The following is a 16,799-nucleotide window of genomic DNA, read 5'->3' as shown; positions in this document are numbered from 1 at the left end:
AAGATTGAATCACAGACGAAACGGGCAATTTTTCAAAATTTATCAAATTATCGAATTACTTTGTAAGTTGCGCATTTGCATATGCCCTATTAATACCTCTTAGATATATTAGCGAGCGTGTAGCATTTTCTATCTATTGATTCAGGCAATTTCTTTTTTTTTCAATTTTAAAGTAAATACATTGAATCAAAAAAAAATACTGTGATTTTTTAGCAGTATTCGCATATTATGTATATTATTTATGCTACTTTTTTCCTTAATTTTATATAAAAACATGCACAGGTCATACTATAATCAAATCTTTATACATAATTCAAAGTTTCAAACATTGTAAAAAAACTTAGAAAATGTTAGCGAATTTACAACAAAATTTCCAATTTGGTAAATGGAAAGACTTTTTCGGTATACAATTTTATAGCACATTTAATTTTAGTATAATAAAAGGCATATTTAAAGTAGCTCAGAATTCTCGCCGTTTTTTAATATTTCTTAGAATGGCCTTGAGGATTTTCTTGCAAAAAAAAATTTTATAAGGTTTTTATTAATATTATTACGAAATTATTAAAACTCAACGACAACTTTGAAAACTTTTCCTTAATTACACTAAAATTAAATTAGCTATAAAACTACATGCCAACAAAAAACCAATACTCCACGTCGTTTTCCTCATCCCACAGTTGCCTTACTTCTTCGCTGCTTTCCTGCGCCCTTCACTCGAAATTCCCACCATTGGTTAGCGTTTCATAAGAACTTTATTTAACAGCAGCATCAATTCATTAAAATGACAATTTTACAAAACTTCACATGACGACCAACAGCTACTTTTATTTTGCTTACGCTTACCCACCGCCAGAGGTGGACCAGCCAGCTCCATCAGTGTGGTAAAATAAAAAAGCGCGGTTCGCAGTGACAAAAAATTAAAAAAAGTAACAAAAAGTAGTTGGCCTTCTTTGGAAAAATTTTTTTTTATTTAATTTCTTCCATGGTTTGGTCGCTCTTTTTAATTTCTTTATCGTTGCTTGTGACTCGTCCTTCCGTGATTTCCACGAATTGCCTGCAACTTGCATTCGTACGTTCTGTCGTATGGGATGTGAAACGGCATGCCAATGTTGTTGTTGTTCTTCCCCTCATTCTTGCTGCAGCTTAATTTTTTTCAGTTGAAGTCTTAACTGAAAGCCACTTGAGCGACCTCATTGCTGCTATTGCCGATGCTGCTGCTGCAACAGTGTCTTAAGCTCTTTTTTTGACTCTTTTTTTTTTGAAATTTCGAATTTACTTTATTTTCATTTATTTCCTACACTAAAGTGGCCACTAGGTCTGCCTGCACCACAGCCGGTAATGTGCCATTGCCGATTTGCCAGCTTGCGTTCGCAGCGTAGACGCACATGCCGAAGTAGTTAGTTAGTTAGCCCTCTTAGCGAGCAATATTTTGTCTCGCCTTCGACGTTGATTTTTTATTTCTTTACTCTTCTACTTGTTGCTGCATTGATCGTGATCATGTTCATGCAACACGCTCAAACGCTCGCATTTCTCGCCTTGCCTTGGTTGTAGACAACATTTTATCTACCTACTAATTTTTTTTCTCTTGTCGTTGCTCTGCCTCTTGCGCTGTGTTCGCTGTCTGCTATTGATCATGTTTGACGATGAACTTTTAATTGATGTTTTTTCAATCGCTGTTGCATGTTTCTTTACCAATACTTGCTTCTCGCTCACCTCCACACCTGTTCCAACTACTTAGTCATGTTTTGAAGGTTGTTGTTGTCTTTTGTTTTTTTTTTTGTTTTACTTTTGCAAACACATAAATTTTCCTCAACCTGGTTGTTGCCTTCTTTTCAGGCGTAACTAATGTTTATTGCTGCACTGTGCCACTTATGCCACATGCCTAACGAACTTGCCACAATTTTCGTTTACATAATTTTACACTTCAATTGAGGCAATAACAATAAAAACAACTGGCGAGAAATGCATGCAACATGGTTCACCCGCAGTGATTGGGGCAGCAACGGATTTCCACAGACCGTTTTAGTTTTGGCGAAATGTGCGAAATTCGAAATTAATTGAAACGCCCACAATTGAGGTGTGCATACAGATCTGAGTGTATGTGTGTGTGTATGTACTTGGTTTTCTGGTAGACAGAAGAAGTCGACTTGGATTATAGCTTTCACTGCAAAATATTTCCACAATTTTATTTCAAAATTCTTTTTATATACATTTTTAACCCATTACCATGCACCTATTTTTTTAGGTGATTTTTCATTAAGTATATTTCTAAATAATTTAGGTTCTATGGAAAATGTCTTTGGTTTTGTTTTTATTTTTACCACTGCCTTTATTCTTTTCATTATTTACGTACGTACTCACCTTTACTTTCATTATTATATTGGTCTTTTTCTAAGTGTTATTCTTTAACCTTTTATTAGAAGGTTTTTGTTAAATTAATACCATGTGCATAAACTGGAGAAGCACTTGTTTCAGCCCCAACCATTTCCGTTGCACGATTTCCGTTGAATTTGCCAATTTACTCCCAACCAACCAACCGCCGCTAAGGAAGTTCCACTTCAAAAACTTTTGAAAATCTGTAAGAAAATTTAAATATATGTTAAGCACTATTTGCCTCTAATTTTTTGAACAAGTAACTTATCATAGAACATTTATTGTGCTTAATTTTTTCGATGGGGAAATTCCAGATAATCCGTGCATATTCGCGCTGGTTCGTGCCAGGTCGGTTGTTACTGATTTTTACTCCATGGGTGTTCGTGCGTATTTTCGAATATGTATTCTGTACTGTTGCCGCGCCCAACATTCGTATCTCCATATTCTAACGAGCAATATTAGGCGGCCACCGTAATTGTGGTTAGAAGTGCATAGTTATTTAGCACCTAGTAATACTCAGATTCGATCCCTTGCCTTTACATTTTTTTGTGTACTTTTGCTATGAAAAACAAAGTGCGTGTAGTCTCTACACGCAAAAGAAGTGAAATTTCATCCTTTCATCTTTGTCNTACTCACTATCTACGTACAAAAATTCAGCAACATGAAATCGGCAGTTGAATCGCCGATTGCGCATAGCAGCTATACATACGTACAATAATGCATGCATACATACATACATATGTATGTGCAATCCACATCAAACAGTATAAATTAAGTTGTTAACATGACAATTCGACAAAACTCTCTGGTCTCTAGTGTTGACGATGTTGTTGCAATGTTAGTCACTTATACATTATTTTTTTCTTATCGAATCCGTCGATAGGCGTACGTCGCTCTTCGTTGTTGCAATACATTTCACACCTCGAAAAAGGCAACTAAGCAAAACGCAAACAACAGCAATTAAAAATAAAAAGTTAAAAAAATAAAAGAAAATGCATTTTAATGCTAACAAGGTCCATTTTAATGAATTCAGCATTTACACTCCGCTTCGATACTACTTTATTTCACTACTTCGCCACATTTGCACTCCACTCCACTACAGCAAACAACTCCTTCACTCCTGCGCACTACTCTCCAACTTCGGCAAACTTCTTGCCTCATACTTGTCACACACGTCTACTCCAACGGCATACTTCCACTACGTATAATTTTACGTACATATTTACATACATACTTGCTGAATCGGGTGTTAACTCCGCAGTGGCCTATTAAAGTAGTGAGCGCTCTCGTGCCGATTACGTTTGCTTTGGATGGGCATAAAGTTAAACGACAGGTCGCAGAGCGAATGCTTCCTTTTAGTATGTAAGTATGTATGTTGGGCTTTGGTATTTACTCTTGTGTTTGTGCAAGATTGCAAAAAAAAACGATTTTACATATAGATATTGATTTGTGTACTGCGTGCTGGTATTCACACTTGTTGGAATTTATTTGGGAATTCATGTTTTGAAATACTTTTGTGTGCGTTCGTATACTATTCATGCCACATACTACTCATTTTTGTGCACCGTTGGGCCTAATTGTAAATCTTCATTATTTGAAAGGATTTTTTTTTTTATTTTAAATACAATAAAACATTTTTGTCGGCATAGTTTAGTTAATTGCGATGATTTTTTACTGGTTTTTGAAATTTGTCACATTTTTTCTTTTTCGTAAATTTACTGCTTCAATCTTAAAAATTATCGTTAATCACCCCGTTTACTTAGTCAAATCTTGGATTGTTAGTTGTTAAGATTTTTGTGATCGTTTTTCTCACAATTCACTTTTTTCTGCTAAATAAATTAGGCAAATTTATTATACCTTAAGTTAATTTTTTTTTTTTAATACATACCTTTTTTCTTTGCTTGCATGCGTTTTTCTACTTTCACGTTCGGAATTTCTCCACTTTTCCGCAAAAAAATCTATTAAATTAGGTTTGTCATCGAAAAGTTATCGGTTTAATCTGAGGTTTTTTTTATTACAATTAACAAGACAGAACTTGTGTATGGGTAATCTCCTTCTTAAATTACAGATTTGGGAGTTAAGCTAAGCTTATATGTAAACCTATGATAAGAAAACTAATAATAACACGTAAATATCGCTAAATCAATTCGATCAAAATTTCAATAATGTATTCCGCAGCAACATTATTAAATATATCGCAAGCGGGGAAGTTAAATATATTGATAAATAATCGATTACAACATCGTCAAAAATTATCGATTAATTTTTGATAAAGGAGTTGAGAACCCAAATAATAAGAACGCGTAATCGAAAATTGTGTTGGTGAATAAGACCACATATCTGCATAAATATCGTGATAACTGACTTGATAAGGAGAAAGAATTCACTTAAAAACGATACATGTGTTGCTCATACTATTAATTAATTTCATATCAGAAAATGCTATTCTCTGAGAACGAAGCTTTTAAACTGAAAATGTATTAAGATGAGCGTCTAAGTAAAATAATTTTTAGGTTTTGAATGCAAAAAGGGACCTTGTTTTGATGGTCTACGAGAATCCGCCCACACTGTATTCCACAATTTCGCATGATTTTAAAAATTTGTACCCTTTATAAAATAATTTTAAAAATGTTTTAAGAATAAAAAAATAAAATAAATTAATTAATTAAATTATATGCGATTTTTCGTGGGATTTTTTCTGGCGTCTTTCGATTATTTAGTGGTTTTTTCTCAGAATATTAAATATTCTTTCAGTTTTTCAGTTCCTAGCTTTGTAATTTTTAAAATTCGGCGTTTCATTTAAAGCTCAGCTAAAAAAGCTAAAAAATAGAAATCTAATATTATCATTATTTTCTACATAAATCTTTGTGTTTTATTTTGCATTGATAAAAAGGAAAATTTAAATGTTTTTGTATAAAAACATTAAAAATCTATTGCTACGGTGACCATACTTCTAAGCTATAAATAAAGTTCAAAGTAAATGTTTAGAAAGCTTAACACAACTGCAACATTTAAGACTACCGCAGAAAATCTTTCTACGCTCTTTACGCATTCAAAGCGACTATAAGAGAGAAAGCTGTTGTAAGGCCCAGTCTTTTCCTCGGGACTACAGCGCTTTATCCTTGACCCATACCGGAGCTTTTGCAACTATATTCCACTTTCCAATAGTCTGTTAAATAGTCAAACTCCAGCGTAATTACCATGCAATTGGCTAAAAATATTAACTGTACGGAAGGAGCTGGATCAGCAACTAACCACTCCCTTCAGTGCAAAAATTCCACTTCAAAAGCAGCAATTGAATGCAGCAAGCTATACTTCCGGGAATTGTACCGGGGACGAGCTGGCAAGTAAAAGAATTAACTCTAAAACGATTTTTGATTTATCCTTGTCTTCAATTAAACTGCGGCTAAATTACGACGTTATCCGGCAAATCTCACGAGAAATTCATGGAAAAATATCTAAGCATCTACTTCTGCTTGATCACCTCTTCATTACCTCACTGGTTGGTATATCAATGGACACAGTCTAATGGGAATACAGAGACAACTTCTGCCGAAGTTGAGAGATCAAGGAAGAGGAAGGAACATGAGCTTCCGCGTCTCCTTCTTCTTCTTTAATGCTGTAAAACACGCCAGTCGTTTCTAAAATCTTCTGTTTCTTTTTCAAATCGCAAAGAGTGTTCCAAGGATGTTATCCAGATGTGAATAGGTGATGCATCTTTATGGCTTTAACTCCAATATAGTTACTGTATTGTACATGTATGTTCTTGTAAGATGGTCACCTTAACAAAGCAGAGCCTTCTTCATTAATCCCACAACCTCAGTTATGTGCACTGATGGCATCAGTGAGTAATGACTCTCCGCATAAATCTGCAAACAAGACGAATTGCTTAATCAACCACAATCTGTGTGTTATTTCATATCTACATACCACTCACAAAAAATTAAACAAAATTAAATTTATTACCAACAAAATTTACTTAGCTGAAATAATATTCACCCTTTTTGTCGTTCACACCCACTTTTATTAAACGTCGCTTTCCTATTCTCTTTTTAGACGCTGCAGTCACTACAAAGCGCCGCGAAACGAGCGGGGACATCATGTGCGAATTGCAAAACCACAACGACAACCCTTTGGCGGCGGAACGCAAGCGGTGAACCAGTGTGTAATGCATGCGGCCTCTACTACAAGTTGCATAATGTAAGTACAAGAAAGTATGCATTATAAAAGATAAATTATTTGTGAAATTTCGCAAAAAAAATAAATAAATAAAATAATAGCAAAAAAACATATTCGCAGCCGCTCTTAGCAATGCGCGCTGACGTAATTTTCGCGCCTGGCAATATAAATGACTTCCGCGATTTATTTCATGCAAAGCACAAATAAAAATGCTAAAGTTCATTAATAGTACTCAGCGCTGCGAACTTCATCAGCGCTTTAATGTCCACGTGGGAGCCGTGTCAGTTACAACTAGCTGCCAACATTCTAAGTTAATCCGCGCTGCATATGCTTTTGGTTGCATCAGAGCGCGCGCGCGCGCGCCACTAATAAAAGTGACACACTTAGAGACGGCAGACGATTTATGCATAGTAAATATCTTAGTATACACACATACATACATGCATAAATATCTGCATATTAGCATGTTCATCCTGTCAGAATTTATTTGCCCAACAACGCTGAAATGCGCTAACAAATTTCCAAAGTCGCATACCCAAGCGGTGGCGTCGTGGCGGATATACTAAAAAGGGAGTGCAATTCCGGTGTAAGCGCCGCGGCGGCACAGCGGGTGCTGCATGCCGTAAATCCGTTGATGATAGTTTAATGATATAAGCGTTTAAATCGTTTATAATGCCAACAAAAGCAACTACAAGAAGCATTCAAACAAAAACAAAAACAAAAAGCAATAAATTGGCAAAAGCAACAAATACACAATTGACTACGAGCAGCGCGCAGCGGCGGCAAAATAAACTTCATGGCGCTTAACCATCGCTGAGTGCGCGGCAGCGATTTCACACACCATTTAGCGCATATGACGCACACACACACACACGCACAGCGCAATACTCTTGCGCGCTGTATTCCCACATGGCAAGTGGCCGCTTTCCTCCAAATTTTGTGCTGCCTTACTACTGCCAAGCGCTACCGCTCGGGAACGGAAATCAAGTGCAGGGTAGCGGAAATGTGATGAGATTAAAATTGACACCCATACGTATGCGCTAAGGGGCGCAGATCAAAGATGTTGAACTAGCAGTTGGTTGTAAGCGAGTAGATGTATGTAAGTGTAAACTAGGCGATTGGGGTGAATGACAGACAGTGAGCAAGTACTTAATACGCGCTGCTATGTGGGGAGCGGCGTGCGTGTGAAGCTTAAACGGAAATCAGATTTGCACTTTATTCAGGCGGGTGCAATGTTCTTGTGGCAACTACGACAAAAGCACAAAGCCGGTCGGTCAGTTCGAGTATGCTAACAAGATCACATTTCACCCCTCGCATTCAATCATTCGACCTTGCCATGTTGCTGCCGCCGGCTGGTGTGACGCTTAAACGTTTTGATGAATTGTTGATGATTATTTAAAGATGCTGTGTGTTAAAGAGCGTTGCTTTTGTTGTCGTTTCATTTTGGTTACGGGTGTGTATATGTATGTATCTTCTGTTTGACGATACGATAAGCAACAAACAGTGGCGGCCGCGTGCATTGCGCGGCCTGTATAGATGCGATAAGCAATGCCGTTGGAAAATAAATGGGGAGGAAATCGCTTACCGACTAAATTGGGGTAATTTATGTGTAGTTAAGTTGAATGCGACGTGGGTTTGGAGTGGGTGCTTGGGTGTTATGGCGATGGGCGGCATGCAAGCACTTACACACATACCTACATACACATTTAATGCTGCAAAGGTGGTGACGCTGTGAATGCTTGTGTGCAGCGCCATTGATGTGGAAGTGAAATTCAATTTTCTGAAAGTGAGTAACGGTGGCAAAGTATGGTTTTCTTTTCGTTTTTTTTTTGCGCCCTCTTTTTTGTGTAAATGAACTTTGGTTTACTTATGCGCTTTATGTTTTTTGTTTGGCTGAACCATGTTTGGCGTGCCTAAAAAATTCATGAAACTTCACAAAAATAAAAAAAAATAAAATGCGTAAGTGTGCCGTTGCCCACTGTCCAATAACAAAGTAGCACATGCATACACCGCTCAGCATCTATGTACTTAGCAATTGTTTGCCGGTAGCAGTAAAAGGTATGAATAACAAAAAATACACCATCATGGTAAAGTTTTGCGCGTCAGTGCACATTAAAAATTCATTAGCCGCAAAAAATAAAAATAAATTAAAAGAAAAATGTTGTAACCGCATTTGAGGGTGGCTGGGGGGATGGAAAGCCATAGAACGCAATGTCTTGTGCTATAAAAATTTCAGCAGAAAAGTTTGAAAATATTTATACTGGTTTTAAAATTTTCGTATTTCACCTGTCCATCGGCCATTTACTACCTTGAAAGTTTTCCAAAGTACGCTGCAAGGCGTTTGCATATTTTAATGTTTCTTTTTTATCATTAATTTTAATATTTTTTTGTGTGAAAAGTTTTACGAATAATGCCGTTTACATGTCAGTGAGAAATTTTTTTAATATAACTCGCTAAAGCAAGGGGCGCCAAATTCATCGCAGAAATACGAGATAACGCGTCATTGAAATATATATGTTCATTAGAGTGCATCAAAAAAAAAATGGTAGATACTATTTTTTCATCGTAACCCTTAAAATGGGTTCACTAAAAAGACGTGATGGTTCCATCAGGGAGAGGAAAGGAGCGAGGCGTTTTCCCTGGAAACCAGACTATAGTTACAAATGCCCTTCTCTAGAGCGGAGAGTTAGAGAATATAAGAACCACAGATACAATTTTTTTTTTTGCACAAGAAGATGCCATAAGATATGCATTCGAACATTTTGATAGCTTCAAATCGCCCAGACCTAGTGACATCCTGAATATTTTACTCAAAGAAGATGCTTCTGTGCGTCTGTAGGCAACCGTGAACAAGATTTTCACTGTGTCGCACTGTGCACTTGCTTAGTGGACGTCAGCTTTTATACGTTAATTTGGTAAGGAAAACTATTTGTGGTAAAAGCTTCAGACCTATTAGGATAATATCCTGTATGCTGAAATGTTTGGAGTGATTGATTGAGTTGCACATTCGTAGGGCGGCGCTTTCATCACATACTCTGTCTGTGCAAGGACATGCCTGTACTGGATTCGTGGAATGCTAATGCAAGGGGTAATTATAATTCAGGTAGAAGGGGTCAGTGTGTGACGTGCGTAGTTCATAGGGACGGTATTCTGCGCTGGGGCTATTGGAAAGCGTAAAGAACACTGAATCAGGTTGAAACTTACAGGGAAACTCTGGCTAAGATAGCACAAAGTCTTTTATAAGACAAATGAAAGACAGATAGTTCGAAAGAATTTTGTTATTCTAGTATGTATTCTCGCTCTCTCATTCACCACTCGGGGTGAAAATCTATTTTGAGAGGAAGTACTTATATACCATTTAGCCCGCGTTTCTCCAACAGTCGCAATGGCCGAGTGAGTAAAGCACTGCTGTGCCTTTCGAGAGATCCGGGTTCGAAACCTCCGGCAAAGAACTTTTTCTTACTAAAATATTTCCTTTTTTAATTTAATTTTTTTTATTTTCAGATTCATTGCCTTAAGAAAACAAATATATTTTCTTTAATTTCGTTTAATTTTTAGAAAAGTATCTTATAACATTTCTGTCTTGTTCTTTAAGATTTTATTTCATAAAATTTTTAGAAGCGTATTTTTTCTATTTTTTAATTAAATATTTTTAATATTTTTTTTTTTCAATTTAACTTTCTTTATGGCTTTAAATTTTATTGTTTTAAAAAGAAAAAACATATTTTTATTTCATTTAATATTTAGGATCTTAGTTTATTTATTTTTTCTATTTTTTTTATTTTCGTTTATTTTTTATTTCATTTAACTTTTAAAAATATTTTTATTTTTTTTTTTTTGCTTTACTCATTTTCATTTAATCTTGGTTTTTCGTTTTTTAACTTAAATTTCTTAATAAGCCACAATAACACTGACAAATTAAATTTCTCTTATTTATTAATTTTTATTGGTTTGAAAGAATTTTTAAAAGCTTATGTGTAAAAGGCGAACCGCATAACGCTAAGACGTCCTCTTTAGCAGATCTTTTACTTAGTCATTCGAAAGATAGTAAAGAGTTTTCAAGATTGTTGCCAGAATTGAAAATTGAAGACTTTTGTCTTACGAACGACTGCGGTGAGTTGGAAGACAGTTGCCAGAATTTACCTGTGAGTGTAGTGCGAATGAGCTATCCGCTAACCAAACGAAAAATGGTGTTGTGGCCCTTACTAGAAGAAGAAGGTTGGACCTCAATAGGCAGACTTCTCCGAAATGAAGTATTTAAGTGTTAATTTATTACAGTAAACTTTAATGGGAGTCTAACGTTGACAATGCAAACAAGTCTTTGGTAAAACGTGGCGTCTATAACTTAGAAAAATCCTCGCTGATAAGATCCATTATCAGCTTTGCATCTGTGGTGTGCTGGAGCAAACGTCAAAGAAATGTCACCATGTGCCTATAACTCTGTACTTACTGCTAAATATTTCGTCACGTAATATCTTTATTCAGGGAGACCTTTGATACCTTAAAAAAAATATGTGCTTTCATGATTCTTTTTTTATGGAATAAGGCGGAAATTTCTAGAGAGAAAGAGATGGAGACCTTAATATCTTCTCAATGCCTCAGAATCGTACGTCATCACTGTCTATGCTGAAGAGGACTACAATGTTAAGTTCGCTTAGGTTGAGTGTTGCTTTAACACTAATCCTATGCCCGATCTTACACATTATCGATCCTTTACTAAGGCTGCCAGACTGACACAGGGTAAGGATCTCGAGTCTATCGCGATGATACCGAGAACAATCTCAGCTTCTCTCTTCCAAGCCGAGATATTTTTTGATACCCCAAGGAAGTGCTGGGAAATAGATGGAGAGGTCGGAGCTTAAGTGTTTCTAGTGACAATCTAACTGCCCTGTAAGCGCTTCTAAATCGGTTCTGTAAATACAACCTTGCATCCGGAATCGAACTGGAGCCTAATTTTCATCAGAATACCACTTTTAAACTAAAAGTCAACAACTTTTTCATCCGCCAAAAATTCGTTTGTAAATTATATAGTTATGTATTTTTACATAAAATCATATGTATATGTATATATATTTTCCTTTCGAAAGGCATGCCCATCAAAATCAAAACCCCATAAATTCACTCCTCCACAGCATAATTTAGTAGCCAATAACTAACACCAGGCGAAAAATTTACATTCATCATCAGCCACGCCATCAACGCCAACCATAGTCGATTTGTTAGTTGATTCGTCGTTAAAGCCAACATCAAATGATGTCCAACATACTAATGACCGCAGAGAGAAACCCGCTGCAAAGCAGTACTGAGCCAAATAAAGAGTGAGTAGGTGCATTAGAACTGAATTATAACAGCAGTCAGTGGTCAGGCAGCGCGCCAAAACGGACATACAAACACACACCTACATAGAATACAAACAAATATGTACATACACTTGTATGCGTGCGTGCAAGCATTTGCAACGACTAATAAGTTAGCAGGCAACAAAATTTCCATAAATCGCCAATCAGATTGCGCGCATTAGACGTGCGAGCCCACACACAGCTGACAATTTACGAGCGCAAAAATGTACGCCCGCACCACTAGCTACTACAGCCGGGCGCTGGCGATGGGCGGACTAAAAGCGAGGAGGAAGTTATTTAAAAGGGCGCACATGACTACATGACTAGATATCGCATGCAGATACATGGTATATATCGTATACATATAGATACACATTTATGTAGTTAGATGTATAGCGTTTGAGGCAGATGGATTGCTGCCGGCAGATATGCGCGCGAGTTGGCAAATAGAAAAATGTATGAGGCGTCCAAAGTTGGGGGAATTCGTCGTGGTGCACATACACAAATAGCTAGAGACAAGTGTGAATAAAGCGGTTGTGGGTAGGGTAGGTTGGTGATGGCAGAGCACAGTGGCCCACCCATTTACGCGCGCTAAGCGTATGCATTTAGAAAAACATACATACATTTGCGCATAGAGAGAGCCTGTGTGTCGCTATGCAACTGATTGACATCTAATCAAGATTGAACAGTGGCCAATTGAAAAAACAAAACAAACAAAGTAAAACGCAGACGTTTTGAAATATTTCTTCTTCTCATTTGATGTAGTGGCTGCAAGGCGAGTCGAGCTGCCAAACAGTGCTCTCATATAAATTATATTTTTACATTGAAATATGCTCATCGCAGAAACTTGTTTACATAAATTCATACATATGTATGTAAGCAAGCATACGAGCACTATGAATTCTCTGCAAAATTAAAGCAAAAGCACAATTCTGTTGCATGCCACATCATTAGTGCAAAAAATGCCACAGATGCAAGCCACCCAAATCGCCGCCGCCTGCCAGCACAGTTGCTACTACATGAATTTATCTAAAATTCAGTGCCCCCATCGTTTGCTTTGTTGGCTGGTTGTTGTTATTACATATTTCTGTACACTGTTTAGAATTTTTGCATATCAATTTTAAATCAGATAACGCCCATAGACAGACAGTCGAGCCGAAATAGCACAAACGCATTGTGTGGCATGTAAACTAATTTGTCAAATAAGCTGTAGGCAGCATGGGCATAGCCAGGTAAAGGCAGGTGGGGGGTGCTCGAGCCGCCTCCCATCTAATTTTCAAATTTTCCCTATATGTAGATATAAAAAATAGTACCCTGAAATGCCAGTTTAATAAGGTCGGTTATTTTTTAGGTTCAAAAGTACACATTAGTCTTAGCCCTAAAGTGCTCGTGCCATGAGCATTTCACAGCCTGGGGCAAAAAAAAAGCTGTATGTTATTTTTCTAACGATACATTTCTAAAGCGTTGTTATCTAAAACTGTAAAACTTTAATAAATGTTACTGCTTTTGCTTAGTTTATATTTGATTCTGACTTGATAAAATAGTTTCCAATTCAGTTGACTACACAGGTTTACAAAAGCAAAAAGTTTCTGCATATTGAAGCAAACCTCTAGATCTCTCTATATTATTCGACGTCTTGGATGCGAATCCAAAGTCTGTTACCCAAAAATTTAATTTTTTTTATTGAATAAATTTTTGGTCCTATTTGATCCTCAAATGACCGCGACCTTGACATTATGGAGGTTAACGGACCTCGGATTCGGGTTCGGCGAGTCTAAAACCCTATATACATATATGAATTTTCACGTTTGTTCAATGAATTTTTGCCTACTTGACCTTCAAATGACCTCGAACCTGACGTGATGGGGGCTAACATACTTCCGATTCGCATTCAGCGCGTCGAATAACAAAGTAATATAAAGGTTTGGTACAATATGCAGAAACTTTTTTTTTGGAAACCTCTACTATTATTTGCAATACACGCGATCACTCCCACTTTATATTATAGTTGATTTCCATCAAGCCTTAACTGCAGTTTATGCCTATTGGAAAAAGTAGATTGCAACTCGAATAAACAACATTGCATTGGAATCGGATGAGCCGTTTGATAAATGAACTAAAAGTGACTTTAAAGTTACATACATACATATGTATATCGTCGCCACCGTGTCAAACTATCGAATGTGCTTAAATGCTTTTTCATTTCCGATACCTTGCGCATGCGTTAAAAAATGGTGCGTAAGTTGGAAAATCGTCGAATTTCTAGTCTTCTCAGAAGCAGAGGATACTGACTTTAACAAGGTGTCGAATCGCAAACTTCTTCCGAATGACAACAGCATTTTTTTAATTTTATTACTTATTTTTTAATTTTTTATTTACTTATTTAATAAAAAGTTCTATAAACACAAGATGCGCTCAACTTCCAAAAGCAATAAAATAATAAAAAATGTTAAAAAAAAGAGTTGTAATGTTCATTTTCCTCGATTTCTGGTTTCTGATTTTCGATGGAGATGGGGATTTTTCACGATTGCCTTGTTTTTTTTTTTATATTTGGAATACCGAAAAAATTAAGTGAACTTGTATTTTTATTATTTTACACCGCTTATATCAACTTACAATGTTGTGTGGCCAGACCACCATTTATAGCAAAGGTATTATGGCAAAGTTTCTATACAACCTAGTCTAGTTGTGACAATTCGTTGTAAACTTTTTAAATAATTATTAAAAGAATTCAAAAAGTTGCAGCGCAGTACAAATACATTTAAAAGTTAAATTAAAAATATGCATACATATATCTTTAATTGATTAAATGCATATAAACTTTAATGTGTCTAAGCAAAGTCATAAAACCTACACCTGTACTCGTGCAGGTCGTTTTTTGTTTTTTAGCAAAGATAATAAAAATATTATTTCATTGGATTATTTACAGCATATAAATAATCGACGTACCCGTACGTGAGACTCCTTTTGACAAAGCGTGTATGTATGTATGTATGTATAATAACAGACAACAAGTCAAAGAGAACAAGAAATAACATAGAAAATATCAAAACACCTTGTAGCCAAATTGATATCCTGCTGAGCGACTGTCTGCCCAAATAACTGTTTTTATTTTCGAAGGTGTGTATAGTTGCTATTCGAGTTCTGTGCTCATTGACACGCATGTCTCTATGTAGCAGCAGGCTCCCAAAAGTTATAAAACCGAAATATTTTCGTACATACATATATACGTTACAACACTCAACTTACCCATTTAATATTTCGAGAAAATGTATCCTGTTCCAACAGTCCTGTTGCGTTAGCGAGTGTCACACATTGCTTGATGGCGGCGGCAGTGTCGGCGGTTACATTGGCGTCACAATGATAAACGATTATTGTATGTAGTTATTGTCGCTGTTGTTGGCATTAAGGAAATTTTAGCAGATGAGGGTAGCGAAGGAGCATGCACGACGAATCCCTTAAAAACAAGATAGTTAGGTTTATAAAGATGTGCACGAAGATAATGATCTAAGCTATGCTAATCTGCGCATTTTGTTACAATTTGATATATCTACTTTTCCGGGTATTGGAGATACATACCTGATTTTTGGACATTTTATTTTAGTGAATGCGCGAGACTTAATAGATGTGTATGTATGTATTTATGTGGTCGCAAAAATAGTTTCAATTGATTAATATCTTTAGTAAGATTAACAGAATTTTTTTTTCATTTATAAAATTTATTGCATTAAAAAAAAATTTGGTGGAATTTCGTAAACTAATAAAATAAATTTTTTTTTTTAAATATACCAGCTCCCACTGTAACAAAAAATAAATAAAAGTTTCAAACTTTGTACAAAATTTAGAAAAATTTCACAAATTTTCATCGAATATCAAACTATTTAATCAAAATTTCGTACTTGCAATTTTGAAGTGGCCCAAAATTCTCGGTGATTTTTGAATTTTTTCCCCGACGGTCTTGTGGAGTTTTTTCCATGCAACGCAGTGTCACATTTTTTAACGGACTTCGAAAAAGCAGGAGGCTAACAATTCATCAGATTTTTTTTTTTTAATATGTAACCGCATAACTTTGGACCACGTGAAGCGGTTTCGGTATTCTTATATTTTTTTAGCGGAAAAATGGTACCCAAGGGTGGTCCCATACTAGTTTAGTTTAGATTTGAAGACATTAACGATACTCCTAATTGAAGTCGGTTGTGTTTTATGCTTAAAAATTATTTGTTTGAAAAAAATTTTCAAAAATCAGCCAGAATTTTCACTATATTGTACAAAATTTAAATGGGATATTAAACTGCATATCAGAAAAGTTTGAAATTTTGATGAACTTTTCTAAGTTTTGTACAAAGTTTTATACTTTTATTTATATAGTATTTGTTACAGTGCGAACTAAATTTATAAATTTTTTTTATTAATTTACAAAATTTTACCTAATTTTTTTGATTCGTGGCAAGGCATACGTTAGATATGTGTATGACGTCTTTTAGATAGATACCTATGAGGAAAGGATGAGGAATGATGAAAACCCAGGAAAAATATATATATCGCTAGCTTAGAAAGAAAAGTTGCTAAGTCCCATTTTAAAAATTTTACAGGAGATGAAAAAATCTTCCTATAGCCATTTTCTTTAACTATTTCGCAAGACTTTGAATCAAACATTTTGCGCGTTTAAAGCAAAGCAAAACTCCATAAGAATCAGAAGGTTTCGATATTTATTTAAAAATGTCGTATTATTTTGGCCTTATCGGATTTGCGGTGCTTCTTTTGGACTTAGCAAATTTTCCGTTTATTGCTTATGAAGAGGAAAAAATAGAACAAGTACCTTTATAATTTTCGAAACGATGCGTATTCAATTTCTCTAGCCTCCTATATCAAAATATGAGTTTTCATAAAAAGTGGACTTAGCAACTT

At 35.7% G+C, this 16,799-nt stretch overlaps 1 protein-coding gene across 1 annotated transcript in view; it reads left to right on the top strand.

Moving 5' to 3' along the window:
- Window positions 1-6,429: 6,429 nt before the first annotated feature.
- The window catches only part of LOC108370522 (GATA-binding factor C), a gene marked incomplete at its 5' end in the record, with an annotated part of 25,741 nt that continues 15,371 nt past the window's right edge, over window positions 6,430-16,799 (top strand). The window contains one exon of the mRNA XM_017625852.1: window positions 6,430-6,573. Coding sequence (XP_017481341.1) covers window positions 6,430-6,573 — 144 coding nt within the window. The remainder of the gene's footprint in view (window positions 6,574-16,799) is intronic.

This window comes from Rhagoletis zephyria, unplaced genomic scaffold (genome assembly GCF_001687245.7).
Source record: "Rhagoletis zephyria isolate East Lansing unplaced genomic scaffold, Rhagoletis_zephyria_1.1 Rzeph_scaffold_04291, whole genome shotgun sequence".
NCBI lineage: Eukaryota > Metazoa > Arthropoda > Insecta > Diptera > Tephritidae > Rhagoletis > Rhagoletis zephyria.
Note: the sequence above shows the minus strand (reverse complement) of the source record. Positions and strands in the feature narration are given on the sequence as shown.